This window comes from Coturnix japonica, chromosome 5, assembly GCF_054131305.1.
Source record: "Coturnix japonica strain WE chromosome 5, WE-NBRP24, whole genome shotgun sequence".
Taxonomy (NCBI): Eukaryota; Metazoa; Chordata; class Aves; order Galliformes; family Phasianidae; genus Coturnix; species Coturnix japonica.
In genome coordinates, this window is record NC_140667.1 from 34,207,212 (window position 1) to 34,235,078 (window position 27,867).

A 27,867-nucleotide genomic window follows, 5' to 3' on the forward strand; every position below is an offset into this window, starting at 1 on the left:
TACAAATGTTGGGAATAGTAAAGAATTTGTGTGATTCTTCATAGAAACAGTGAATGTACTATCTAGATCCAAATGTTTAAACTTCAGCAGTTTGCATGCAGATTAGATAACTGCTTGCCTAACTGCCAGCCGTGAATTCAACTGCTGGTTCACTAGCCTAAAATGTGGATTTGCAGATGAATAGAAATACGCATTTTAGTAATGGTGGCTACTGCACGAAATTGAGATTTTTGACTTATCTTTTAAGTCATAACACTAAGTTTATTGCACATTTTCTATTTTCGTGTTTCACCAAGTAATTTTTCAAAATGTATACTTTGAAGTTCTGTAGAAATAGGTGATTTTAGAAACATCTAAAGCTCCCTCTAAGTCTTCGATTTTTCAGATAATAAATTTTTTCTTATGTATATCTTATTACACTTTGAATTAGTGTTTGATAGTGCTTTGTGACCACTGCTATTGATTTGGGACCATTTTACTAAATCAGCTTTTTGCGTTTGAAAGAAAAGGTATTACATTGAAATGAAATAGCAGAAGGAGAGTAGTATCAGATGCTTGTCTGGAGACACTTTAAGAAACCAAATATTTTCTGGTGCATCCCCTACTGGAATAAGTGTGTTTGCTGAAGTCATGGGGGAAAAATACATCACATTGACCCTTGCAAATATTACTAAGGCAGCAAAACAGGAAAGTAAATGGAATAGTAACAGAAAAGATATCTAATAATTTATTCAATTTAGGGAGTAAATGTAATGATTTTTTCCCCCTTTTGCCTATGTAGGCTTTGCTGTGATTATGGAGGGAGTGAGAGCAGGGTGTCCTAGTGAAGATGTAGTAATATAACTATTTTAATTATTAAAGCATATACAAGCTTAAAGTTCTCAGATTGGGGGAGGCTGTTTTTCAAAAATCACTGATATGAGGGTAGCTATAAAATAACTCAAAAAGCATCTGTAAAATATGATCTGAGCTATGTTAGAATTCAGCTTGAACTGAGTGTGAAAGCTGTCTTTTTTTTTTTAAGCCTGGTCTTATTTTTTTCCTTTCAAGTAAATTGAGCTGTAAAAACTGCATATTCTTTCATTTTCATCTTGTAGTTTTCTACATATTTTGTTGCTCTTCTTTTGTCATTTTGTGTTCTTTCCAGTTAAGTAACAATTTCAGTACAATGTATTTTGAATATTCTGTATGTTCTCAGTTTTTCATGAAATAAGCTTATACATTGTGGCACATAAGACAAAAGCAGAAAAGACAAGAATGCAGCTGTTTATTACTAGCTGATGAATTAAATAACTTTTTTGGACCATCTGCAAAGCTTACTCATATGGCCTCTGCTTTTTGCTGTCATAAAATGTAGCTTTTTAAATAGTGTCGAATTGGAGCTCTTAAATTATCACTACTAATCACGTATTGTGAAAGAATGGAAAATATACTATTCACAGAATCATCAACTATTGCTTGATTTCATAGTTACTGTATTTGCTTTTTGTGACAGTGGCATATTGGCACATGTATTATCTCTTGCCTTATCTGCTCTTAAAGTGCCAGCGATTAGGGAAGGGAATAACCTTAATCCAAGGTTAGGAGGTAAGAAGGATTAATCTTAAATAGGTTCACAAGGTATTCATATCTCCCTCTACAGTAGACTTGTATCAGAGAACCCTTTCCAGGGTGAGAGAGAGCATTTAGAAGCAATAGCAAATTGGAGTATATCTGGCTTTTTGTTCTCAACGTTACTATGCTCTACCTCAGAAACAAAGTATACGGAGATATGTTTAAATGTTGTGCATATGTAGAATAGCAATAAAGGGACAGAAACATCTGTCAGACTGTGTAGCAGTCTGGTGGCAAAGGTCAGTCTTGTAACAGGACTGTGGGAGAGTCAGTCCTTTGGTAAAAACGTGTAAGAGGAAAGGACATGCAGGTGTTTTTTTTTTGTTGTTTGTTTGTTTTTTATTTTATTTATTTATTTTTTTTTTTAGGGAGTTTTACTTCTGTCTTCACTGCCACTGTCTATCAGTGCACTTGTGCACTGCAGTCCTTCAATCAGCATAGACTTGGTTGGAACAACCTCTGAAGGTCACCTGGTCCAATTCCTTGTTCAGAGAAGGGCCAGTTTCACAGGTTGCTTAGTTTTGTTTCATCAGATTTTCAGTATCTTCAATTGTTGAAGCTCTGTAGCTTCTTTGAGGAACTTGTAATAATGTTTGTCTACTTGATGGAGGGAAAAGATTTTTCTGATATTTTGTTGGAATTTCTTGCCTACTCTGTCCTTTGTGAAGTCTGACTTCATCTTTATAATGTCCTGTCAACAGCTGTAGGCAGCAGTGAGATCTCTCCTTAGTTTTATCTTCCTGAGGTGGAATAAACCCAGTTCTTTCAGTCTCTCTTTTATGTCATGTGTCCCTTTATTTATCTTGGATGTCTATGTGCTTATTCAGTTTGTATCTTGCTGGTTTGGCTAGAAAGGCTCTTGGGGAAACTCTTGAAGATGTTTCTCAAGTCAAGGTAAACAATGTCACAGCCCCTTTCCCATCTTTTCCTAAAAGGCAGCTGAGTTGATCAGGCATTACTTGTCCTTGCTAATCCATGCTTGCTGTTCCAATTACCAAACACTTCATACACTTAGAAGTGGCTTTTGAAAGGATTTACTCCATTGGCTTATCCTCCAAATCTATGAAGAAGAAAGCATCATCTACTTCCTTGTCTTGGACAGGTGGTCTGTAGAAAAGCCTACTGTGGCTTCACCCAAGCTGATTTGTCCTCTGATCTGTACTTGTAAGCACTCAGGTGACTTGATTCCATAATGTCTGGTCTGTGCTGTCAGAGATGCTTGAGCCAAAAGGCAAATACGCACTGTCACTATCCGAAGCCTAGGTGACCGTTTCAGATCAGAAAAGGACAGAAGTGCAATACCACCCCAAATGTGAGCTTCATAGGAACCCAAAATAGGAGAGAGCAGAACCTAGTCTGTGTATCATCAGTGTGTGCAGGATTCCTTAAAAACATAGACATTGCCTTTGAACAGAGTATTTCACTAAACATTTCCCCCAGCCTGAAGACTGCAAGTCAAAGCAGAGCTTGAAGAACAGGGGGAGACGTATGCGAGGAGGATAGGATTCATTACAGAGAGCTGGAAACGGCCAAGAGAGTTAGCCTGTGCTCATGGAAAGTCGCTTTGACCAAATAATGAGCATTTGTAATGAGGAATACATCTTGCACAAAATGCATTTGTTTGGAGGCAAAAGGAGTAAAAGGTACTGAAAGGAGGATAGTGATGAGTATTACTTGTCCGCTGAGTGAACTTATGTCTCCTGGGGGCTAGGCAACTCAGTGATCTGTAGAAAGGGATTCTCCTGTTACATAAGGGCAGCTATACATACAGTAGAGACATTTGCTAATATTTAGATGTGTAACTGAGAGGTGGAGGGAGTTTATATATATATTATATATATATATATATATATATTTATATATAAATATAAATAAATACAATATAATATATATAAATAGAAACAAATAATAAATAAATAAATAAAATAATAAATAAATGTAATAAATATATTATAAATATAAAAATATATATATATATAATATATATATATAAAATTAGGAAACCTAATAATAGGGGTGAATTATGCCTTTTTTTTTTTTTTTTTTTCCTAAGAAGCTGTTCTGAGGGTTATGGGGTTTCCTTGATTGTACCTTCAGTATCTGGGCTGAGGTGAATAAAACAATTATGATTTTATTTGTCACTGAATGAGACGCACAAACAAAAAGGAACAAAGACATTACAAATACTGGATGAGTCTGATATGGTTCTCTGGTTAGCTTAATGTCAGTCAGATACAATCCAAAACAGGGAAAGAGAGGTAAAATGTAGAAGGGGTGGGGGGGGAAAGTACAGAAGAAAAGGGGATCAGAACAATCTCTGTATTTAGGATATTAATTTATAGGTTTTCTTGCAAACTAAGCTTTTCAAATATTCTTAATTGTGGAACATCGTGCTTTAAAAACAAAATCTGCTTGCATTTGTGGATATGCTTCACTCAGAGGCATGCACATGTAGAAGAAATTGAGTATTGCGGGGAACCAGATGTTGTGAAAACCCCCAGCTGCATTTTTGGCATCTAATGTCTACAGTCACCTGATATAAGCCAGAGAAGAGAACACAGTGCTTGCCTCTGGAAGTGGGACAGACTCTGCACAGGGAAGTTGAGACTGAACTTTCATCACTTATGGTTGTTATACTTAAGTTACATGGAGATGGATTATCACTTAACATTGACATCGCCAAAAGCAGTTTGTTTGAAGTTAGTGGAGTTACTAAGCTGTGAAAAGAGGCATAAGAGATAGTAACTATAATATTTGGCACCGAATATATAATATTATTGTATATTAAAGTGAACTTCATGTTCTAACACACACACACAAAAAATAAAGTACTTGAATGCATAGATTTAAATAGTACTTTTATTAACTTAGTTCTGCAAGCAGGTCAGTGAGTCACAGAATATGATAAAAAGCTGGTTTTATCATTGGGAACTCTGGCTTAAAGATATGTAAACAGTTGGCAAGGCCAGGCAGATCAGTTATGTTGCCAACTGGAAACAGCCTCGTATGAAAATGTTATTTCAGGTAACATCTAGATTTTTTTAGACAGGATTTGGCATTAGTCAAACTTTAGTTTAAATCAAAGACTGTGTTGTATTTTTCAATGAAGAGAAGAAAAGCATTCAAGTGAAGAAAATGTTAGACTAGCATGTTAGAAATAAAGCTTTCAAAACAGCAAACTGTTTCTAAACCTGAAAAGCAAACATAATTAAGTGAATTTTGATGCATTTCTTATAACACCCTAAGAAGGGAAACAAATCAAGTGAATCGAGACCCTGAGGAACCTGGCTTAGATCTCTTCTAAGTTTCTATTAGAATGCAATTCAGGAAGTTGGCTAGCATTTTATTTGCCATGGTTATCACTGGCACTCTGTGTTATTTATTTCTATCAGCTACTGAATAGAGATATAGAAACATATGTTCTCAATTATATTGAAATCTATTTTTTTATTTTTTTAATACAGTTGAGTTCCAGCAAAGTCCAAAACAAACCACTGCCTCAACACAGCCTTAGGTTACTGATGGAGCTGAGTGAGAATTTCAGATTTTGATTGACTGTGTTTATTAACGTTTAGCACTTTTCATACTTCCAAGCAAGCATTTCTAAAGGAATGGTAATTCTGGCTTGAATCCAAGTGGGCAGTTACATTCTGGCAACTCTTATTGTTCTGACAGCTTCAGCTGAGTATGTCAACTTGCTCCTATCCTCGCCTTTCCTTTATGAATATGTTAATCTGGCAGTGTGTAGAGATGTGCCCTTGTTTAATCAGTGCCACTCTTGCCTATATGGGTGTCTGTACATCTGTCTGATAAACTATATCAAGGAATTCTAGAGGGAATGGTTTTAAGCTGCGCCAAGGGAGATTCAGGCTGAACATTAGGAAGTATTACTTCTTGGAAAGGGTAGTCAGGCATTGGAATGCACTGCCCAGGGAGGTGGTGGAGTCACCGATCACGGGAGTGTTCAAGAAACGTTTGGATGTTGTGTTGATGAATATGATTTAGCTGTGAAGTATTGGTAATGGTTGGACTAGATGATCTTCTAGGTCTTTTCCAACCTTGATAATTCTGTGATTCTGTGAATCTGTAAACTGACCCATTAAAAATCACTTACTCTTAACCTTACCAATTGCTAAGGCAGGGGATGGTGTGGAGGTGGGAATTCAGTATCAATGTTGACAGAGAGGTGATTTCTTTCAGTTGTATTGTTAGCTTTTGCCAGTTTAATGTGTTTGTGTAGCTAGAATCTTGTTATTTATTTCTGTTCACAGCTCCCAAATATAACATATTTGCAGTAATACATGAAATATACCTGTATTCACTGGTGTCCAGCTGTTTCAAGTGAAGGGCTAAATGTATTTCAGTGAAGTCAAGGGGATGCAGTCTGTGCTTTGATTTAAATTCCTACATCTGTTCCATTTGCTTTGTTCCATTCTTTTTGCTTTTGTTCTTTTTCAGGGGAAAAATAAACAAACAAAAAAACCCCCACAAAATCCATACATATCTTCTCTACTAGTGTTGTATAGAGAATCACAAACTGCTGTGCTCCCTGTTATGTTCCTGAGTACCCTTGAGTGAGTCTAAACTGGGTGGGAGCTCACCACACGCTAACAATTTCCAGCTGATCTATGATGATGTGGGTGCCAGGCCTAACCTCTTTTTTGACATTAACTCTGCAACAGGAAATAAGAATATACTCTCTTTCTCCACTTTCCTTTAATTTTCCTTGGATGCTTTATCTGTTTAGGGGAGGAGAGCATCCTTGAAGAAATGCTCCCTAAGATAAAGTCAGATTTCTTTAGGGTTTACTGAGAGAAGCTAAATACAAGTGATTAACTGTATCATGATATAGCATGATTTACTGTGATATGAGGTCAGTCAGAAAACTGATAAGCTGTCTTAACAAAGAAAGGGAAGCAGCTTTTTGGAACATTCCCAGCTCATGGGAGCATTGCTTCAGCAGCTGTGGGAAAAGCAGTGGGAGGCAGCATCTCATAGCAATGAGGTTGATTCGAGTACTTCAGTTTTCGAAAGTATCTTCTATTCAACAACAAGCATATGCTTTTTTTTTTTTCTTTTTTCTTTTTCTTTTTTTTTTTTTTTTTTTTTTAAATATGTTTTCAGGACTTCAGTTTAGATACATCAGAGTTCAATGTAACCCAACCCATAGACTGACAGACTGGACTTGTCTGCGTGGACCTGAATCATAGCTTCTGATTTCTGCAAGAAATCTCTGTAAAATGTCATTTAAATGAATCAATTGCTTTCAGTCAAATAAAGTGTACAGGTATGGGATCTGTGAGGGTTTGAAAATGTATCGCATACTTGAAATTTGAGAACACTTTTTGGAGTAGGCTAATATTGTGTGGATGTTAAGTAAGTGTATTGGCCTCAATTACACTAGGAAATCAATGGTAGGACTTGCATTATAAACTCAGACTACTGACAGCCTCTGATATTGGTAGTGTTTACACAGTTTAAATAGATACATGGTTAATGTGGCTGTAGAAGAATCTTCTACAATGTATAATACAAATTATTGTACAAAGAAGAAAGTATAATACTAGCTTATGTTTTTTACTCAGAGCCTGATATCTGCTTAAACAAGCACCACATTCTGATATTACAAGATTGAGTGCAGATCCAAGGGCAAAATTTGGCTCTAAAGAACTGAATAGAAATTATTCTTAGAAAGGCTTCAATTATCTCCATAGTAAAACTACTAGAATCCTCATTTTCGTCACTAGAGACACTTGATGAGGGTAGCAGATGGCCACACAAAGCATCCATGCTATTTTATTTGAGATTTTAATGTAAACTGAACTCATAAAATATTTTAAATAAGACTTTTAAAGTTGACACATGAATTCATTTTTAACGGCTGTGGGTCTAAAGAAATCTTGAAGTAACCTGAAAACCTCTACTTTGATTTAACTTGCTGGTTATTTTCATTCAGTCACTACTTTTTCTGTTCAATTTTCCTCTAAATGATTAGTCTTCTTGCATATCAGCCTAATGCCTTCATTTATGCTGGCCACTAATAAAAGAGTCTAAGGCTTTTTATTTTAGGAGGTATTTCATAGAGAAACTAGACAGTAAAAAAAATTTATTGACCAAAATTCTAGCATTGATGGCTGAATGCTTGGGATGCTGGAGGCAATTATGAGAATCCTGATCTCTGATTCCTCTAGAAGAGATGGTCAGAAACAGGAGGATTGATACGTATGAGCTATCTTCAGTAACCTCACCACAAGTCGTATGAACACAGTAGCCAAGATTCCATTTTGTCATGTCTGTAGGATCTGTCAGTGGGCTAGTGGCTTGGGTATTACTATTTACACCCTATTAAGGATAAGTTGTAAGCTCTGTTGCTTGGAGAAGTCCTCAAGTGTCTGAAAGGCTTTACGCATCACACAGATGCATTAACTCCCCATTGTGGGGAACACTTTGCCTGCTTTTTCCCTCTTGCTCTTAAGAGCATGATTTTTTCCCATCATGTTTTTGATGAAGACATTCCTAAGAATACAAATAATAGTTATCTATGTAGAAACCACAGTAACTAGTGCTTTCAATAGTCCTGATTTAATTATAAAGACTATATATCTTAATTCATGACCATAGATGAAAGGATGTGAGTTATGCTATACCCAGTATACAAAGAAGTTTAGAAAAGATAGCAAGCTTGAAAGCTCTAGTGTAAAAAGAGTACTTTTAGTAGGCAAATTCTCTCAGCAAAACAGAGCATCTCATTAAGGTTAATTCAACATAAATTTATTAAAGTCAAATTTAGTGTGTTTTAATCTTTCTGGGGTTTTGTTCTCCATTTGCTTTTTCCCAGACATCTAGTCACATTGTTGAGAATGGGCACATAATTCTGTAACGGTTTGATTGGAATATTAGTACATGATTCCCACTTGACAGCGAAAGGTTGGAGATTTAATTTGTTCAGCTGCTGTGAGCTTGCTGAAACAACTGTGTACCAAAAGAAAGATTCCACAAATTTTTCTCATTTTGTTTTTCAAATATTTACTCTTATGAAATCACTTAACACAAAGAGTTCATGTTGTCTTTAGAAATCAGTGGAGTGAGTTGGGCAGGCACATCTGGTGATGGAATTAGACTCTATTTATATTTTTTTCCACTCTTAATTTTTCAGTGGTAGTAGATACAAGGACTAGCATTTAATAAAATCAAAAATCTTGTTGTATTTGAATTGAAAACATATTCTTCTGGCTCTGATATTTTTCATATCACAATATTACGGTTTCTTTTTCTCTTTCTCTTTCTCTTTCTCTTTCTCTTTCTCTTTCTCTTTCTCTTTCTCTTTCTCTTTCTCTTTCTCTTTCTCTTTCTCTTTCTCTTTCTCTTTCTCTTTCTCTTTCTCTTTCTCTTTCTCTTTCTCTTTCTCTTTCTCTTTCTCTTTCTCTTTCTCTTTCTCTTTCTCTTTCTCTTTCTCTTTCTCTTTCTCTTTCTCTTTCTTTCTCTTTTCTCTTTTCTTTTTTCTTTTTTCTTTTTTCTTTTTTCTTTTTTCTTTTTTCTTTTTTCTTTTTTCTTTCTTTTTTTATTTTTTTTAGTAATGATGACAACTTTAGCTGACGCTGGATTATATATTTATATCAGAGATCAGACTGCAAATTCATTCTTTTCCAGAGAGGCAGAAAGATAATATAAAACTGGTGACCACATGTTGACAGGCTACATGATTTAACAAAACCAGAGGCAATCATTTCAAAGAAAAATGTTTTATTTTCTGCCAGCAGAGTATAATGGAGAGAAATTGGCTGGTATTATTTTTAAAAATTGCTCAAATCACTGTAGTTAGTATAAAATTGTCTCTGGAACTATTTCCTGTAAGTTAACCAGACATATGATTGTATCCTTTCTATTTTGAATACTGAAGCTCACATTTCATCTGTCTTGTGCAGAGCCCGTCGCATGTAATAGCTCTTTGTGATCATTCCTTCTTTTCCTCATTCTTTTCTATTGCTACACCCCGACCTGCAAACCTATAATACAATTGGTAGTTTTAGAGACGCTCAGTACTATTGCTAGCAATCGAACAGTCACTGCATCTCTTCCCCCATTTGATGAGTATGTAGATCTATCATCAGGTAAGTTTCAGGATTAATACACACTGTTCATGGGTATATTGGACTGACTTCCTCTTAACTCTAAAGTATTTTTTTGTTTTTCTGTCTCAGCTCTGTGTAAGGTGGCATTTTCAAACATAACTTCCAGGGCTTCATTTCTCTAGAAGCAGGATTACTGCAGCATTATGTGATTTTGAAAGTGCTATCTTAATTGTTCCTTGTGATTTGAAGACTTTTGTGAATAATGGCTTTTGGGAGCTCTCAAAAGTTTCATTAAAACTATGACCATAGGAATATGTAATGGAACAGACTCACTTAGTATGTGTGTCTGTTGGTTTGGTGAGGACTTGAAATGGAGAACATGAAATGCACTACTATCAGTATCTCTGAGGCCTGAATATACTGTTCAGGTTGAAGTATAACGATAGTCTGGCTAAGACAAATCTGAAAGCTTTTGAGGAATAATCATATTCTGCCCAATTTCCCATCTGTGACAAATTGTGCTGTGTGCCCTCAGTGATTCATGCTGGTGCTCTTAAATACTTTACATCCCTGTTCACTTTCACAGGTCAGCCTCACAGTCGTGATGTCCTGTGGCAGTCAGAGCACTAAGGAAGGTGGCAAGAAGGTTAGGAGAAGTAATATTCATCCTGGTTATATGAGTTTAAAGACAGAATGATTTTAAAGCCTCATGCCCTTACTGAGTAGGAATGGAATAAAATTGTCTTTATTCTTATGTTTATAACATATTTTTATTTATTTATTTATTATTATGCAAGGTTGATGGAGTGATTCTGAATAGGTGACAGTCTGATTGATCTAAGTGGTCTGGGCTAGGAAACATGGAAGTCTTTTCCTCTCTGAGGAATTCCAGTCCATTCAGTAGCAAAAAATGCGTATGTCATGCTGAGGGAAATGAAAACTTTTACAGTCTGTCTCATCTTATTTTGGAGTTCTGTCATTTTAGACCCATCAAAAATTCTGTGGTGTGAAAGAAACCTTTGCCTGGGTTTATCTGCAGCAAGTGATCACTTTATTTCAACTCAGAAATAAAATGAAGAATGAGAAACAGAGAAACAGTCCAAATGAGACTGAGATAATTCTAGATGCCTTATAGAAAACAAGATGTTGTTTTCTGAAGTTAATGAACTAATGTGTTTTTTCTTTTTTTTTTTTTTTTTTTTTTTTTTTTTTTTACTACTATGGTACTTACCAGATCTGTTTCCTTTTCTGAAACAAATGCCATCAGTGGCCAAGTTTTCTAATGAGTAGCACAGTGTTGTAGCTCAGTGTGTTGCTGTTTCAGATTCCCACTAAAATAATCTTTAAATACATGAATTGAAATATTGAATTTTGCAAATTATGTTACCTGCTGATGATTGCTATGGTGACTATCATTTTTTAACTTGATTTTATGTTGAAGACAGAGATTACTAGATTGTTGAGTGGAAAACACACAATGATTGAGTTTGTTTAGTCAGTCAAATGTCTTGTCAAGGGGAAGGTTAAAGGGTGATGTGATCATGGCTGATAGATACACAGACAGGAAGAAGGTAGCAGATATTTGTAGTTTCTTTTGTTTAATAGACTAAGGAATAGCAGGACTCAGTGACTGAAAGCTGAAGTCAGCAAAGTTGTAACTGGAAATAAAACAGAGTGCTAATGGTGAGGCTTATTTAAACATTGCAGCTGATTAGCAACAGAGAAGGTTTATGTCTTGGAATTTCCAGGTTAGGACTGATATTTTTTTATCAAGAAACTTCTTAATTCAAGCACAAGTTGTGGCAAAAAATGCTATAATTACAAGGTGACAGGATACAGCCTGCCTCATGACAAGGATGGTTAATAATCATATTATTCCTCTCTACTATTGACCTCTGAATCTTTGAAGGGAGCTGCTTTACCTGCTGAGTATATTAGAGTGCACTCAAGGCTAGGAGCTTTTAATCGGGTTCTACTTTACTGCTAGAACTCGCTTTCTTTTGTGGTTTGTTGCTCCTCACTTCATTAGCAGGCTGGCCATTTTTGAGGAAGTTCTTCTGTAAGTAGCTTTGCTCCTTGGTGTAGCCTGGGAGGCTGTTATGCAGGATTTCAGAACACTGGAAACTGTGATGTCTTTTAGGATTATAACTGATGATGTGTGCCTTTTACAGGTTTTGGCTTTTTTTTTTTTTTTTTTTTTTTTTTTTTTAAATCATTAAATCGTGTAGCGTGAGAATTACTCTGGCTAATTAAACTGTTTTCTCCATTATCTCCTTTGGCTATGCCATCTCTGAATACTTACCTTCTTAGGTCTGCTATGAATACACCAAAACTGAAATACATAGGCACATACAGCCAGTACAACAGCTACTGCTGTATGAGTTAGTTCGTGGTTTGGGCTAAATATATAACCTCTGGCAACTTCTTGGCACATCAGGAAGCACATGAACTCAGTAATGTATGTGGTCAGTAACAATATATACAAGTGGAATAAGCAGGATGTTCCTCCTTCTGCATTCAGTGTAAATTTAATTTCTATCCCATTATATCAAAAGGCTGAAAATGTAGCAATATCCTATCTTATCCATATGACTTGTCTTGGTGTTGTGCACCTAAATTCCACACTGTCATATAATTAAAAAAAAAAAAAAAAAACAACAACAAAAACAAGGCTTGATGAATTTCTATCTATCTGCATATATTTTGGTGGTGAGCTAAGAACTCATACTAAAAAGTGTCAACTTAAAAACTGTTAAAGATGACTCAGACCGAAGGTGGAAAGATTTTCCATCAACTTGCACAGCGCTGTAATACTATACTACCCTGAACCATGATGATGCAGGTAGCATGTTTATTTTATAAAATATTAAATATAAAGTTGATTGCTTTAGGGACTAAGCACTTTAACCCTTATATAGGCTTTCTTCTATTTATACATATATTATGAATGAAGGTGGAATAGAAGAAAGAGAACATGGATTATCAGAGTATTTTTTTAGGTTTACTATTTCTGATGTTTCATACTACCTGAAAATTTTGAGGGCTTGAGCATTTAATGTGAATCTGTGAGCTCCACCAATCTCTTTAACTGTTTTTTACCACTAATGAAAAAATGGAAGTTTATTATTAGAGTTGAGGAGAGACTTGAGGAGTACTGTACACTGCAGCATTGCTTCTTGAGGCCTTTTTTTTCCTACTAATCTGTAAATTATAATGCCAGCTGTGTGCTAGTTGAAACACAAGCATTTCCATATGATCGCCTTGACATTTTATTTAAGTTTTAGAGAATTATTTCCTCTTGCTAATTTCATTGTAAGATACTGCTGTGTTTGGCATGTCTTTTATATTCCATAGGAAATAAAGAGATATAAGTATAGAATATTTCCCTCAAGAAGGAAGTAGGATATGGGAAGCTAGCCTAGGAAAATACATGTTAATGCAGATTTATGGGAAAAATATATGTGTGTGTGTATGTATATATATATACATATATATATATATATACACACACACATATATATATATTTTTTCCCCCCTGAAGTCAAGATTTCATTCTATATCCAAACCTATACAGGTGCCTATTTCTGTCTCTTAAAACTTTACCTTGCTCTAACGCTACTAATGATATCTCACCCTTCAGTTTAGACTTGAAATGACAGGTGAGTGTCCAAAAAGCTGAGAGACACCTGGCTCCAACCTCCTCCAACTTATGGCTTTCAGGAATATTTACAGGATGGTTATAGAGCTTCCAGCTGTCCCAGAGGGGCAAGCAAAAGGTGAACATTTTCCTTTCAAGAGAACTCCATATAGACTGTAGACTATACAGGAATATACAGGAAGTAACATAAGTTATTTCATTGGTTTTGTGTGAAAGAGACACCTACTTGTGAAAGCTCTGCTGCCTTGCGCTCTGCTGAAATTGATTCACTCTTAACTGCTCAAGGTTCATGCCAGAAGTGTGAAAGTGAAAGGGCTTGCTGCTCACTTATTCTGTTTTGAAGTGACGGTTCTACAGCTAATGCACCTTGAGGAGTGGAGCTCATGCTGCTCAGAAAATGAGCTTCTGAAGAATTGCACAGGCACCAGGGTCTTCCTAATATTGCAAAGTATTGCATGTACTCAGCTTTGAGTACACATGGGTGCATCTGCACAGAAGCTCAGAGCAGTTGTTGCATTTTTTGTAAATTTCCTGAAGGGATGTTTTAGCTAGGTAGTTTTGAGTACCAGGTTAAAAAGTGAAACAAAAAATGTAGAGGACTCACAGATAACTTTGGCCATGTAGATCACCCTTGTGTCTATTGTGTTTGAGCTACAGTGTTGTCGGTTTTAAGATTGATCAGTAATGCGTCTATAAATGTAGTAACTTCTCTGGATTGGAGTGCCAATGTATCCTTTTCCCTCCAAAGATTCTTCATGGAAGTTCTTGTTAACACTTTCAATGGTAGGGTTTGTAACTACAACTTTGTGTATCTTCAGCATAAGCACAATGTTCAGATGGCAAAGAGGGAATTATGAGATAATGAGGATGATAATTATAAGAGTGGGTAGGGAAATAAAGCATATTATTTTCTTCTGAATAGATCGTGATATTATAGTAATTGAGAATACACCACACTGAAATTATTTATGTGACAGCAGTGAAAGAAAAAGGTTTGTATTCTTGCCTTTTTTTCTCCTGGCTCTGGGGAACAAACTCGGAGTGAATAGTTACAGAGTGCACAGCCAACTCTAACAAAATCCCTGTTTAGGTCGTCTGTAAAGAGCAAACATGGGATGTCTGAATGCAACATTGTGCTCTTAGGCCTCTCCATATTAGAAAAATTTCATGATATAGAAAAACTGCCTAGTGGAGATTTAGCTTGTGCCAAATAACAGCACTGTGCCAGATGTTTATGTCAGAGATACCAAAGGTAAAATAATAGTAGAATCATATAATTATTGGAGTTGGAAAGGACCCTTAAAGGTCATCTACTACAACTCCCATGCAATTAACAGGGACATCTACAGGTAGATCATGCTGCCCAGAGGCTCATTCAGTCTAATGTTTTGGAAAATATTGTCCACAGTTGATATGAGCATTCCAGGAAAAAAGAATGCAATAGTTTTAACATAGGTGAGAAAAATAACAAATGTTTACTCATTATTTAAAATGTTACTTTCAGAACCAGGATCAAAGCCTTCTAATCCAGAGTGCTTCTAAAAGATCATACTAAGGGATTAAAACCAAACATTTGGATTCTGTTTATTCATTTCATAGGGTGATTTATTCATATAGTAACTTCTACTTACTGCAGTTTGCTAAGCTCATATTTAAATTGCAGTATGCTATATAAAGTTTAATATCGGATATGAGAGTGCATCTGTGCTAAATATATCTAGATTTGCAATTTTACTTTTGTACTACCTTTTCTATTAGCAGTTCCAGGTGCTATGCAACCTTGTCTCTTTTGTCCTATTGCTTTCCCCACATCCCATAGTAGTTGCTGTTTTTCATATAATTGTGAGGTTGCCAGCAGTCAGGCCTACATTCATAATCCTGGTGAGAGTGTACCTGTGATCTTTCTTTGGTTACCCATTGAAATGCTATAATAAAATTGCACTTTTCATCTTGATGCTGAATAAATTACTTCTTTGCATATTTGGTAATATATTCTCCTGTCAAATAACTCTTGTTGTTTTTAATTGGAATTGCTTATACTTATTGAGGGCGGAATACTTTTCATCCTGTTTTGAATGAAAATCTGTAATCTTGAATTTGTTTCTGAACTTCAGTCATGAGGAGAGCAGTGCAGGAAATTGCTGCTGTTCCACCAAATTAGCTTCTCAGATATCCTTTTAATTGGAGACCATAACTCAGATTCTTAGTATTTTAGGAAGCTGAACAATACAAATTGAAATACAGATATTTCCAGTAAGGGCTCAGTTCAAAGGCAGCTTTTACACACAGATGAGTCTTCTAACAGATAGCATGTCATATGATAATGAGACCATGTTTTCTTCAGCAATTTCATGTTTCCTAACTGCACTGCTGTGAAATAAGTGGAGTATTTATCTACTTCTCTTGAACAGACAAATCTCTGCTAGAAACTACTGTGCCCACTATGGACATAACATATGTATACAGAAAGAAATCTGTGCTCTCAATCAGAAGCACAGCACTTCCAAATGCTGTATATGTATATATATTACACTTGTTCAGAACATTCATTTCCGCCAAAGTATACTCTGCTTTTTTTTTTTTTTTTTTTAGTGTAAAGACTTCAATTTCTGTTTAAGAACAAGCAAACTATAGTACTTTGACAGCCGTTCACACTTAATTTCTTTGCATTAAACCAACAGCATTCTTTTCCACAAACATCTATTGTTAGGACAATGCTCTCAGACGGAATTTATGAGAAATGGAATTATGTTACCAAGGAGATAGCATTTACTATAATGAAGAGTAGATCCTAGAAAATGGCCCCTTTTACAGCAGCTCAGAACAGAGCCACAAAAGCAATTGATTGGTCTTGGCATTTAGTCTTATATCAGCTGTGTCATCCATAGCTTCAGGAGTGAGAACACTAATCTGAAGTGACATTTCTGTTCTGGCGGGCTTTTCTGCCCTGATGAAAGCAATTACTTCATTCCTAACTGATAATTTGCAGGAGTTTCAACCACTTTAATTGATAATTTTTTGTTCTGAGAAGTTCAATTGTGAAGTGATTAGCTGGTTTGGTAAATAGAAATTTAAGGTGTGAAATGTACAAGTTGCTCCAAGGTAAAGTGCTATTTATTGGGCACTGCAAAATTGCTTGATAAAACTGCAGTTTCTCTGTTCTCATGATGCTGGCAATTGCTTAGTTCAACATAAGGAGAAAAAAAAAAAAATTAGATCAAAGTATTGTGGTTGTCGAGTTTGAGTTTTAACTTGTGTGTCACAGCTCACTTAATTGTTGTTATATCGAAGTGTACATTAGTTTTAGAAGATTTTGTAGGATGGTTAGTTTGTCATCCTTAAAATGCTGCCAGATTCCACCAATTGCATTCTAATGACTTGCTCTGGAAGTAAATCTTGAAACTTAAATGTAACGAATATGCTTGCTGAAGATAAAACATTCAATTTAGTGACTAGTTCAAACATACACAAATACAAAAATAAAAAAAAAATAAAAGCAATTTACATATTGAAAATAAAAGTAACCTGCTTTAGAAATCATAATGCCTCCAATACAACCCGAAGTCTTACTTGATAGTTTAAAAAGATGGGGTTAATGTAGGTATTATTTTTAATAAGTTGTGTATTATTCTTAGAGTGATTATTCAAAACATGTTTGGAAAGAAAAAATATATATATATATACATATATATATATATATATATTACTATCGACAAGGAAAGGGGGCTTTTTAATAGAAACTAGTTCTGTGATATTTTCCTATATATTGAAAAAATAATGGTCATTTCATGTGTTAAATGAGAAATATAAAGCAAAAAATGAAGGTCAAACTGATTTAGCACATCAAACAGACTTTGTCAGCCAAGCTTAATATATCCTGAGTTTGTGGAACAAATGAAATTTTGCTGCTGTGTTACACTTTGCTTCCAAACAACCATTACAACTGGTTTTATATATTGTGTGAGCATCAGACCATCAAACAGTGCATCTTTACTGACGTGCTGCTGCAGTGATGATCTACAGCAGCAATCTGCCATTTATATAAGGGCAAAATGTGCATCTATATTTAGTTGTGAAATTGGCCTATTATACTCTTGATGTTTACAGAGGCTAACATAAATTAATGATGACAGCTATGAGCAGTGCATTAGTTAAGCAGCAGAATTTTTACCTTGAACTTGAAGGTTCCAGCTTTAACTTCTAGTGTGTGCTATACAGCTTTCTTCATACATAAAAGTCTCCTGTAATCATTAATTTTTCTTGGAAAGCATTAAATGACTCCTATTTGTGGATTATGCCATTTATATTTAATGACATATAATGGTTTTGTTTACATTTTTGGCAAATGTTTTGCCCTGTAAGAATCATGATGTTTATGGTATGTACAAAAATGAATGCCCCCAAAACTGTTTGTTCATGCAGAGGGTCTTATTTCACTGACTTTGAATTAAGTCAGATGCCAGATATCCCTTGTCTGTTGAAAAGAGCAGTTTGAGAAAGCAGCATGACTCACTAGATTATATACTGCACTTTCACCTGAAAGTCTCGCCATGCAGCTCGTGTCAGAGCAAGTACAGCTACTGTAGTCACTATAGATTCCAGTTAACTATGACCACAGATCTGACAAGTATGCAGGTGTTCAAAGGTTCAGGAGTTAAAATGCTGAAGCCTTTGATGAATTTTTGATGGATGAATTTTTAATACAGGTCGACCTTTTTCCTTTGAGGCTGCATGCTAGATTAATTGATAAATAGTGAGACTGAGCAATGTTCAGATCTCCTAAGCAAACAAGTGGAAAAATCCATAAAAATCTGCCTGTCTGACTTCTCAGATGTACTTTAAAAAACAGAAAGAAGAAGGTAAAATTTAATGTGGCTTTGATTCTCCTCCTTTCCTCTTTTTTGGAGGTTTTGCCCTCACAACAGTACTCTTCTCTTTTAAACACTGTAACTGCTTTTTATAAGTCTTGAAGTTCTTGTACTCTGAGTTCAGAAAAAAAAAAACCCAACAAAACTGTGAGAAAGGGAAGTCTATGAATAGGACAGTAGGGAGGAAAAAAAAAAAAAGAAAAGCAAAGAAAGGGAGAAAAAATCAAGATAAAAAAGAAGTTGTCTCAGAAGAATAAAATCCAAAATGATAGCAAAAATTGTGTAGAAGTTAGAGGGAAATATATTAACATTCTCAGTATCATTTTTTGAGATTTAATAGAGTTAATATGATGAATTTGATGAGGATTATTTCTTTTCTTAATTCTTGTTCACATTAGCTTTTTTCATTCTTTTGTACTCATTTGTAGCTGTTATACTGAAATGTTGTCATTTTGATATCAATGATATTCCATTTATTGAACTTCTAATTCTGTGTCATTATCCTACCATATCAGTGAAATTAAAACAGAGTGGGGGTGGTTGTTGGTGGTGGTTTTTTTGTTGTCAGACTATGTTGCTGTTACTATAAATGGGGTCAACTGCCATCATTGTTTTCAGTGATCAGCTTGAAACCCAAGAAAAGGCATTTACTGAGAATGTGGCCAAGTGAAGGAACAGTTGCAAAAGATCATTTCCGTAATAGATCAGAATGTATAAGCATTAATCAATGCTTATACTTGGCTACTATGGGTAGCAAGTATCCTTTATAGAGAAAAGTTATAACTTGAAAGAAAAAGAGAGAAATCTTTTAAAATTATTTTTCTTTGTTAAAATGTCCAAAGTATGTCCATAATATGCCATGTCATTTATGCAGAGAAAAGAACAGTAAGGATGTTTTTAGTATACTTCATAGAATTACATAAATTCATACCTTTGGACTCCAGATTTTATTTCCTTATGTTAAGTTGCAGATAAAGTTGAGCAAGTATTCATTCTTTGATTTTTTTATTTTGGAAAACATTGTGCACAGAAGGACACACAGCTAAAAGTCCAGTGGGATATGAAGATGGAACTGGTTCAGTTGGCTCCAGTCCCTCTTTTCCTTTTTTTTTTTTTTTTTTTTTTTTAACAGTCATATTCTGCAATCTAATGTTGCACATCCTTTCTATAGATCTAATTTCTTTCCTGTGAAATGGATATAACAGGACTCTGAAAAGGTCTTTGAAGAGTTAGAGAATGTTTGTTGAGGACCTTTTGATCCTTTGTTTAAAAAAAAAAACGAACACTATATTAATATAAAAATACACTCACATGCAAATATTGCTTCATTTTCTATAAAGCTTGTTATAAACATTATTGGATATTGTTAAGTATTATTGTTGTACAGTTTCTGGGGGTTTTTTTTTTGTTTGTTTGTTTTGTGGGGTTTTTTTTTTTTTTTTTTCTGCTACTAATCCGTATTGTTGTTAGAGCCTTAAGAAATTCACTAGTGGTTGATAACAGCCGAATTAGGGTATGGTATTGTTTAGTACTACAGGAAGTGCTCCATTCCAGTATACTGTTGCAGTTGTAGTAAAGCTTCTACTGAAATCAAGGAGGATTTTGGTAGAACTCCAGAAACACAAAAGAACTCTGACAATACTTGCTTATCCGTTGTGCCATACCTTCCTGCTTGTAACTTATTAAAAATGAGCAAAAGCAGTGATGGAACACTACTGGCACGCTGTCCATTGGCTTTAACAATTCTAGCTGGATCTCAGTAGCCTGTCTGTCTATCAAAGCTTGTTTTATGGCTTTTGCCCCTGCTGCAATCTCTATTTATGACCAGTGCAGTGGAAGGACTGTAGAACTTCATTGCTCCTGGTAAATGGGCTGAACTGGGAAGAGACCAATATCCCCAGGGAACTTCAGTTGTCTGTGTTGCACTTAAAGGACTAGAGTCATAGAATTGCAAAGGTTGACTTCCGAGATCATCCTGATGTCCATCTACCACCAATATTTTACAACCAAACCATGCCCCTTAGTACAACATCCAAACATTTCTTGAACATCTCCAGAGTGTGCAGAATGGTGATTCAGCCACCTCCCTGCAAACCACATTCCCGCGCCTGACTGCCTATTCAGAGAAACTGTTTGTAACATCCAACCTGAACCTCCCCTTGCGCAATGAGACACCATTCCCTCTAGTCCTATTGCTAGTTGGATGGGAGAAGAAGACACCCATCCCTCCACAAACTCTTTTCAGGCAGTTGTAGAGAGTAATAAGGCCACCCTGAGCCTCCTCTTCTCCAGACTAAACAATCCCAGCTCCCTCAGCCCCTCCTCATAAGATGTGTGCTCCAGAATCCTCACCAGCTTCAATGCCCTTGGGGCCTTAATGTTTTTCTTATAGTTGAGGTGCCCAAAACTGAACACAGTACTTGAGGTGCAGCCTCACCAGAGCTGAGAACAGAGGGGTGGTCACACCCCAGTTACCTATGTTGGGCTTAAAGAAAGAGTATGGAGGAGTTGTAAATGAAAACTCCCCTTCTAAAACTGGGTGAGCCTGCTATGTGTCTGCTTCCAAGCTGTGTTCTGAAACTGTAGATAAAAATACTTATTTGTAACCACTGCCATTCCCCCTTTTTCATTCAAAATACAAACTCACGACATTAAATTATTTCACTGATTTTTACCATCCAAACTAAGATACACAGGCGAGGTATTGATATGTTAAAAAAATCCTTACTAATGTAGGTCAGTGCATCTGTTGATGTGCTGTAACATGTTTGATTGCCATTATATCCTGCAAAAATTAGGAGCTGTTCTTGTTCCATCTTTAAACTGACAGCTGATGATCTGTCAGACATGTGGAGATTGGGGGTTGCACATAGATATGAATGCATTTATATGCTTATGAATATAAAATATATAAAATGATGTGGAATAAAATATGAAGCAGGTTAAGCTCAGAATGACCACAAGCACAATGAAATCACAAGTGAGTTATGAGTACCAATAAAACTTTTATGCAATAGCATATTATCATGTCTTCTGCATCTGCTGTGTCTTCAATAGAAAATTTACTTTTGAAGTGTTGTGTACACCGTTTTAAAATTATACGATGCTATTTATCGTACCCTTCCAACTGTAAAAGCAGACCTGCTTTATATCAGTCTGTCTGAAAAGGTCCTAGAAGGAAAAATGATATAAATTTTAGAAACTTCCTATCTAAAGTAGCATTAGTTTTCCAGTCATTAAAGAATCTGTTTATATGCTATTGCATCTCAGAATTATCAAGAGCTAGCAGCTGGAAACCTCTTTGTCTTCTTTAGTGGACTCTGTATGAAAATTGCTTTAGAAGTATGGAATGAATGAAGTAGGAGAATGAATGAAGTTTTACCATTGTATCACGACATCATTCTTTGATACTGAACAGGGATGCACTCTCATCCAATTATCTGAGCTCTTTCCCCTTCTCCGCAGGCAGCAAGGAGGAAGCAATCTTTATGTCCCTTGGGTATATTTCACACTTCGTTATTTCCTTGTTGGTAGCATAGATAGCGTATGTAGATTTGCTTGTCTGTTGGGAGACCTCATCTAAGAACTAATCCTCGTGTAAGACATGTACAGTATTTGGTTTCTAGGTGCTTTCTGAATGTGGAATCTATGTAGTAAACATGGGTACAGTTTCTCACGCTTTAATTCTTTTCATTAGTAGGAATTTCTAAGTGTTTGCAGACTGGTTTTCCAGCAAGTTCATTTTTTACCAAGAACTACCTCTAATGTTAATGTCGTATGACAAGGGCCCAAGATGTGGTGTCAGCACCACTGCTTTCTGCTGTGAGCTTCACACCTCTTATAACATGCTATTAGGATTGTCAGTGCCAGCACTTTCCTCTGTTAAGAGCATCTGATGATGAAGCTGATGTTGCCTATTAGGATCACAAGTGCCAGAGATGTTCAGGGCATATCTAATGAATTCCTGCATTCTGCTGAGGAAATTGCTGTTCCTAAATTAAGGACCCATTGTAACAGTGTAACTTTGTCCAGTACTACTACCACAGTGTCCAATTTGTCTACTGGTAGAACTGTGTGGTAGAAAATTTGAGATTTATATGCACTTTTTGCCAGACATCATTTCTAAATTTAGCAAAATGCACTGATGCCAAGTTACGTATGCCTAGATTTTGACTACTAGTATTTTCAAAAAGAGCAGTATACGGTATTACTGGGAGGAAAGCCATGTTGCTGTTAGTACCATTTCTATAGAGTTGCTTTCATACATTTATTAACTTTCCATCACTTGTATTCTGGGAGTATTTTTTTTTATTATTATTTATTTTATTTTTTTTTTATTCTAGAAGTTTAAATACACTTAGACGGCTCTGAAAGCCACCTGTTTACTTAACACAGGTAGCCCTGCTTTTCAGCTTGCCTGACTGCTATTGCAAAACTTAACAGTCCAGTAATGTTATAATAAGCTGATAATAATATAATATAAGCTTATAGTAATATAAGCTTATGGTGCATGCAATACGTTATTCAGTTTCAGCAATCTTCTGAATGTTGTTGTGCAGGATTTGTAAACTGTGCTTTCAGTTTTAGGTGTTGCTAAAGAATATTCTATCACTTTTTAATTCTTAACACTTTTCAATTTCAGAAGTCTATTTGTCACTTAGAATATAGCTTGTAAATTTTAATCTAGCTGTGAGCAGTTCATATACAGCTCATAAAGAGAAGTAGGTTTTTTAGTATGGAATTCAATAGAACATTGTATCTTTACTAATGGCTAAATAGTTGGCATTTCTCACTGATGTTCTGATCATTCACCACCTGTACTCCTTAGCTGTCTTTTAAAATATAATTGCTAGTTGTATATAACTGTGTAGAGAATATAAGTTTTTGATCATCCTCAGGGCAGGGGGTGATCAGTCCTTTCAAATTTGAGGAGTATCTTAGGCAGAGATAGCCACAAAAAGTGTACACGGGTAAGAATATTAAAACAAGATAATCTCTTCTGTAGTTTACATCACCCCCAAGTTAGAAAGATAGGTGAATAGGGATCTCAGAGTCATAGTAGTAAATTTACTTCATAAGCTGTGGTCACTCTGTAGGCTATTCAGTAATGAAATCTAAGGTTTCAGTAAGAGTTGGGAAAGCTTGAAAGAAGTATTTGCTGTTTCATTACACACTAGTTGGATTCAAATTGGTTTCTTTTACCAATGGGTATTTAATGGAACTTTGACCATAATTTTATGCAAGTAAGAAGCAGACAAACAAAACAAAGTAAAAATGCATCCTTTTTGAGGATCTAGAAATGACTGGTAGGCACAAACATCAGCACCAACTTCCATTTAAGTGTAAATGGAATAATATGGAATAAAATAATGGAATAAATTGTACAGTTGAGACTTGTGTCCTAAGCTGGAAACTTTATTTTGCCTCCAAAGTATTTCTTATTGTTTGTACATTGATTCCTAATCTTCAGAGAAGTTTACTGTGCATTTCTTCATCTGCTTGAAACCACATAACAAAAAGTGTGAATCCCTTTTCTCTCGCAGAGAAAGTATATCAGAGATTACCAAAGAAAAAAAGAAACTTAAACTTGAGTTTTCTTTGACTTTCAGGAAAAAATCAGGGAAAGACAACAGCCTTGATGACCCAGTGTCTTCTCAGTGTGTGTTCAGCAGTTATACACAAATTAAATAGCACGGGAGTAAAATCTGAGTTAATTTTAGGCCTTGCATATGGGTGGTAGCAAGTAATACATTAGTAAACCTGGAGTAAATGAATGTCCTTGCATATCCAATTGATTTGCATAAAGCAGAAGGTTTTGTCTAATCCAAAAAGCTGCCTAGGATTCTGTCATGTGTGATGTTGAATTAAAATCGGAAAAATGAAGTGCTTAACTCCATTAACTGCCTTCTTGAATCTCTCTGACAGTGGTTACTGTTTCCACAGCAAGGCCAGCTGAACAAGTCACAAAGATTAACTTCCTGAAATCTCAGTAGGTTTGTGTTATTACACCAGACTTTAAACTTCTGTGGCTCAGAAGCTGCTTTACAGCCTGTCTGCTCACATTGGCTGCTGCCACAGCAACCCCTGTCAGAGATAGAACATACTTCAGATATCTGCATCTAAACTCCTTTCCCTGGAGAGTCAGAATTTGGTACAAATTTGGATAACAATGAGTTTTCAGTGGGTCAGGAGAAGCAATGGCATCTGTGTAGATAAAGCCGATAATCTTAGGAATCCTTTCTTCTGGCTGGCAGCAAAAAAAGAAAGGATGGGCTAATTAGAGAGTGGATGAAATTAGTTAGGAGCAGTTATGTAACATGTCTACAACTAAAAATAACACACTATCATTAGTTTTAATTATTCAAAGATTAGAGCACAGCTAAATGTATCCTTGTAGTATGTACATCCATTCACAGATTTTTAAAATGTCGTTATATACATAGAAAATCAACAGTGAAAAAGCAAATTTGCTACATGTGACAGAACACTAATATTGATGAATGTCCTACTTTGTTTATTTTCTTCAGTTTACAAGCTTTGAGGAAGGAAAAGTCCCGAGATGCCGCTCGCTCTCGTCGGGGAAAGGAGAATTTTGAATTCTATGAGTTGGCAAAGTTGTTGCCACTGCCTGCAGCCATTACCAGCCAGCTTGACAAGGCATCCATCATTCGACTTACAATTAGCTATCTGAAAATGAGGGACTTTGCTAATCAAGGCGATCCTCCATGGAACTTGAGAATGGAAGGACCTCCACCTAATACATCAGTAAAAGGTATGGCCTAAATACATTGTATTGTATCGACTATGGCAGCCTTTAGTAACCTCTAAATTGAAATTTTTACCATCATCCTTTCTTCTTTCCCTGCATATCAAATCCTTTAAAGGGATACAAATGTGGAAATCTGAGGTCTGCATGAGAAAGACACCATGTGAAGGTGAAATAAACCTCTTTTATTTATTTTTATTTAACAACAGACCTACTGATATAAATAATACAACAGTAAGCCTTTTGGGTAACGTACATTTAACAGTTCATAGTTATTTAGCAATGATTGTGTTGTTTTTCTTATTTTAATATTTTATCAATGGGTGTATTTGAGAGGAACGTGGTGTTATTTCTTGTAAGGACTCAGTCACACAATTTCCATCATTAAAGCTTAAAGACAGAATTGTGTCTTCAAGCTTGTGAACGTAACATCAAAAATTTTAAATCTTTAGGTTAGAGACCATGATTTTATTCATTATTTTGCAATGCGTATAGAATTCATTTTGACTTTTGAGCCTGTAGGCTTAACACTTCAGCTAATATAGCCTCTTTTCTATACTGAATACCTTCATCTCTAAGCAAGTAGCTGGGTGGTAAAACTAATGTTTTGGTCATGAATCTCCATACAAGTCTGGTATTAGAGGAATCAGAACTTTGATTTTAGAGGTTATATGTGTATTGTTCCTAGCTAAAGTTTCCGGTGACTTGTATAAACTGGATATTTTTGTGTTATTTTTTCCTACACTATTTATGTAGAAGAGTGAGATCTTGCTGTTTGATAAGTATTATAAACTAGTGGTTTATTAAACCACTACTGCCCACAAGGGGTAGTAACCCCTTCAAGTGAAAGGAGTTTTTAGTTGCTCTTTCATTTAAAGTAAGAAAGGTTGCTTAAGCAAAGTTATAATTTTCAGTGGATGGAGATAGACATGGAGAGCAGCAACCAAAAGACTTCTGGGTTGATGATGATCTTCTGGATCTTGATGATTTATTAGCTGGACATATTTGGGTCACTTTGTATATTTCATTTATATTATTTGCCATGCCATGTATTATTTTAATGAAGAAAAAAAAAAAGGATAATAACCACATCATCAGAGCATGAGTATAACATGGTTCATCAGGCTTCTTATATAATATGCAAATGCTCACCATTTTTTCAGGATGAGAGTGTTCTCTCTGGTAATTAAGCAATGTTTCAAGATGGATATAAAGTGAACTTACTCTAGGATCTGTGATCTATCTGTTGAAATACATAATAACTCCCAGTATTCCTGTAGCTAAGCTTCTACTAGATGTCCTGTTTTGTAGAAAGTGGTCTCTGCAGATCTCTGTGTATGTTTCCAGAGTATCTGGGATTTCTTTCTTGTTATTCTCTTGTGGATTAAGAGTATATATTTGAATACTGATGCTTCCTTTTGGGCAAAGTTTCTGACAAAAGAAAGGTTTTTTTTAAAGGAAAATTATACCTTATTCGTAGATATCAGCATAACTAGTCTGGTCTAAGTTAACTCATTCCTCCCTACAAAAAACCTATGTAAACAGTTGGTGTCTTTCCAACCTCTGATGAGTTAACTCACATTCCTCTAGGCATAATGGCTACGTAGGGGACAAAGAAGGATTTTTTCTTTTGATAATATTTGAGTAGGTTTTCTTTAAACTAACTAGGATTGATTTTGTATTTTTATTTTTTGCGACAATATTGAAATCATACTTAATTATTACTAATAAGCGTTGTTTCATTATATATGAATTCACCATAATCTGGATGAACTATATAGTAGTGTATTTTATTACTTCACCAGTTCTCCTTACATGGAGCTCTGTTAACGCATTCTGATCAAACACTCATGAAATTACATCAAAAGAAATTCATTTTCATTTATTAAGGTCACTTTTTGCTGCCCTTGAGGAAATTCATAAGGATAAACAAGCTCATGTAAGTAGTTTGCAGCTTTGTATGGAGTATAGTTGGTATACCTACAATGAATCATTAGACATTATACTTCGTTCATGCCCAAGCAATCTCCTGTATAGACTCAGAGATATTTCCAAAATTTTATAAATGGCACAGGGTGTAGGAAACTCCTTTTTCTTTTTACTCCCTCCCTCATTTTCTCTCCCCCCATCCATACCCAGTGTGATGGTCTGCTTGTGTTACTAATTAAATTTCAAAGCCTAGTTTAAAATTTGTTCCCCAGTACTGTACAGCAATTTATTCCTTTTAATTTAGGATTACAAAAAGATCCTTTACTCTGCCCTGTATTTGTCACAGTTTTCCTGAAAAGTCTATGAAAGATGATGAGTTTGTTCTCTTATGCCTATTGTGTAGTGATTGCTATGAGTTTTGCTTGCAAATGAACTCTAAGGTGACTCCATATAATATTTTCAGAGTCAATTACTTCATGGAAATATCTTGAGCAATTGGAAAGTAACAGATAGTTTTCTCCATTATTTTAGAAATATCTATTGTTATAATACAGATCAGATCTACAGTGAACATTATGCATTATTCAAGAAATGACCAGGCATTCTCAGCAGTGTTTCAGCTAAATAACGTATGATTGTAACCTTTAAAGAAATATCATTGTGGTGACTATTGGTAAATCATTTCTCCATTCATAGTAATCTTTATTTAGAGGCTATCTAGAAACCATTATATCTTTTATTAATCTTAAAAGCAATAGCCAATGATTTGACATTTGCTAAAAATGGATAAATCTTCCATCAGCAGACTTCAGTCAATTTTTTTGGAGCACTGTCTAAGCCTTTCTGTATGTAGGAAGTATTAGTCCTTATAAACAAATACACACAGAACTTGCAGCAGGTGAGTTTAAAGATTACAGTTCTGAAAGATCGGGAAATTATTCTTTTATAGCAGAAGCTGAT

The 27,867-nt window shown here is 35.4% G+C and overlaps 1 protein-coding gene across 8 annotated transcripts in view; it reads left to right on the forward strand.

Annotated features, from left to right (window-relative positions):
* Nucleotides 1-27,867, forward strand: part of NPAS3 (neuronal PAS domain protein 3) — a 575,240-nt gene that overhangs the window by 146,848 nt on the left and 400,525 nt on the right. For 4 of the 8 annotated variants that reach the window (XM_085549110.1, XM_085549108.1, XM_085549111.1 and 1 more), the window contains 2 exons: nt 24,740-24,984; nt 25,097-25,147. In XM_085549110.1, coding sequence (XP_085405236.1) covers nt 24,740-24,984; nt 25,097-25,147 — 296 coding nt within the window. The remainder of the gene's footprint in view (nt 1-24,739; nt 24,985-25,096; nt 25,148-27,867) is intronic. The other 4 variants (XM_085549109.1, XM_015865010.2, XM_085549114.1 and 1 more) reach the window with 1 other exon arrangement.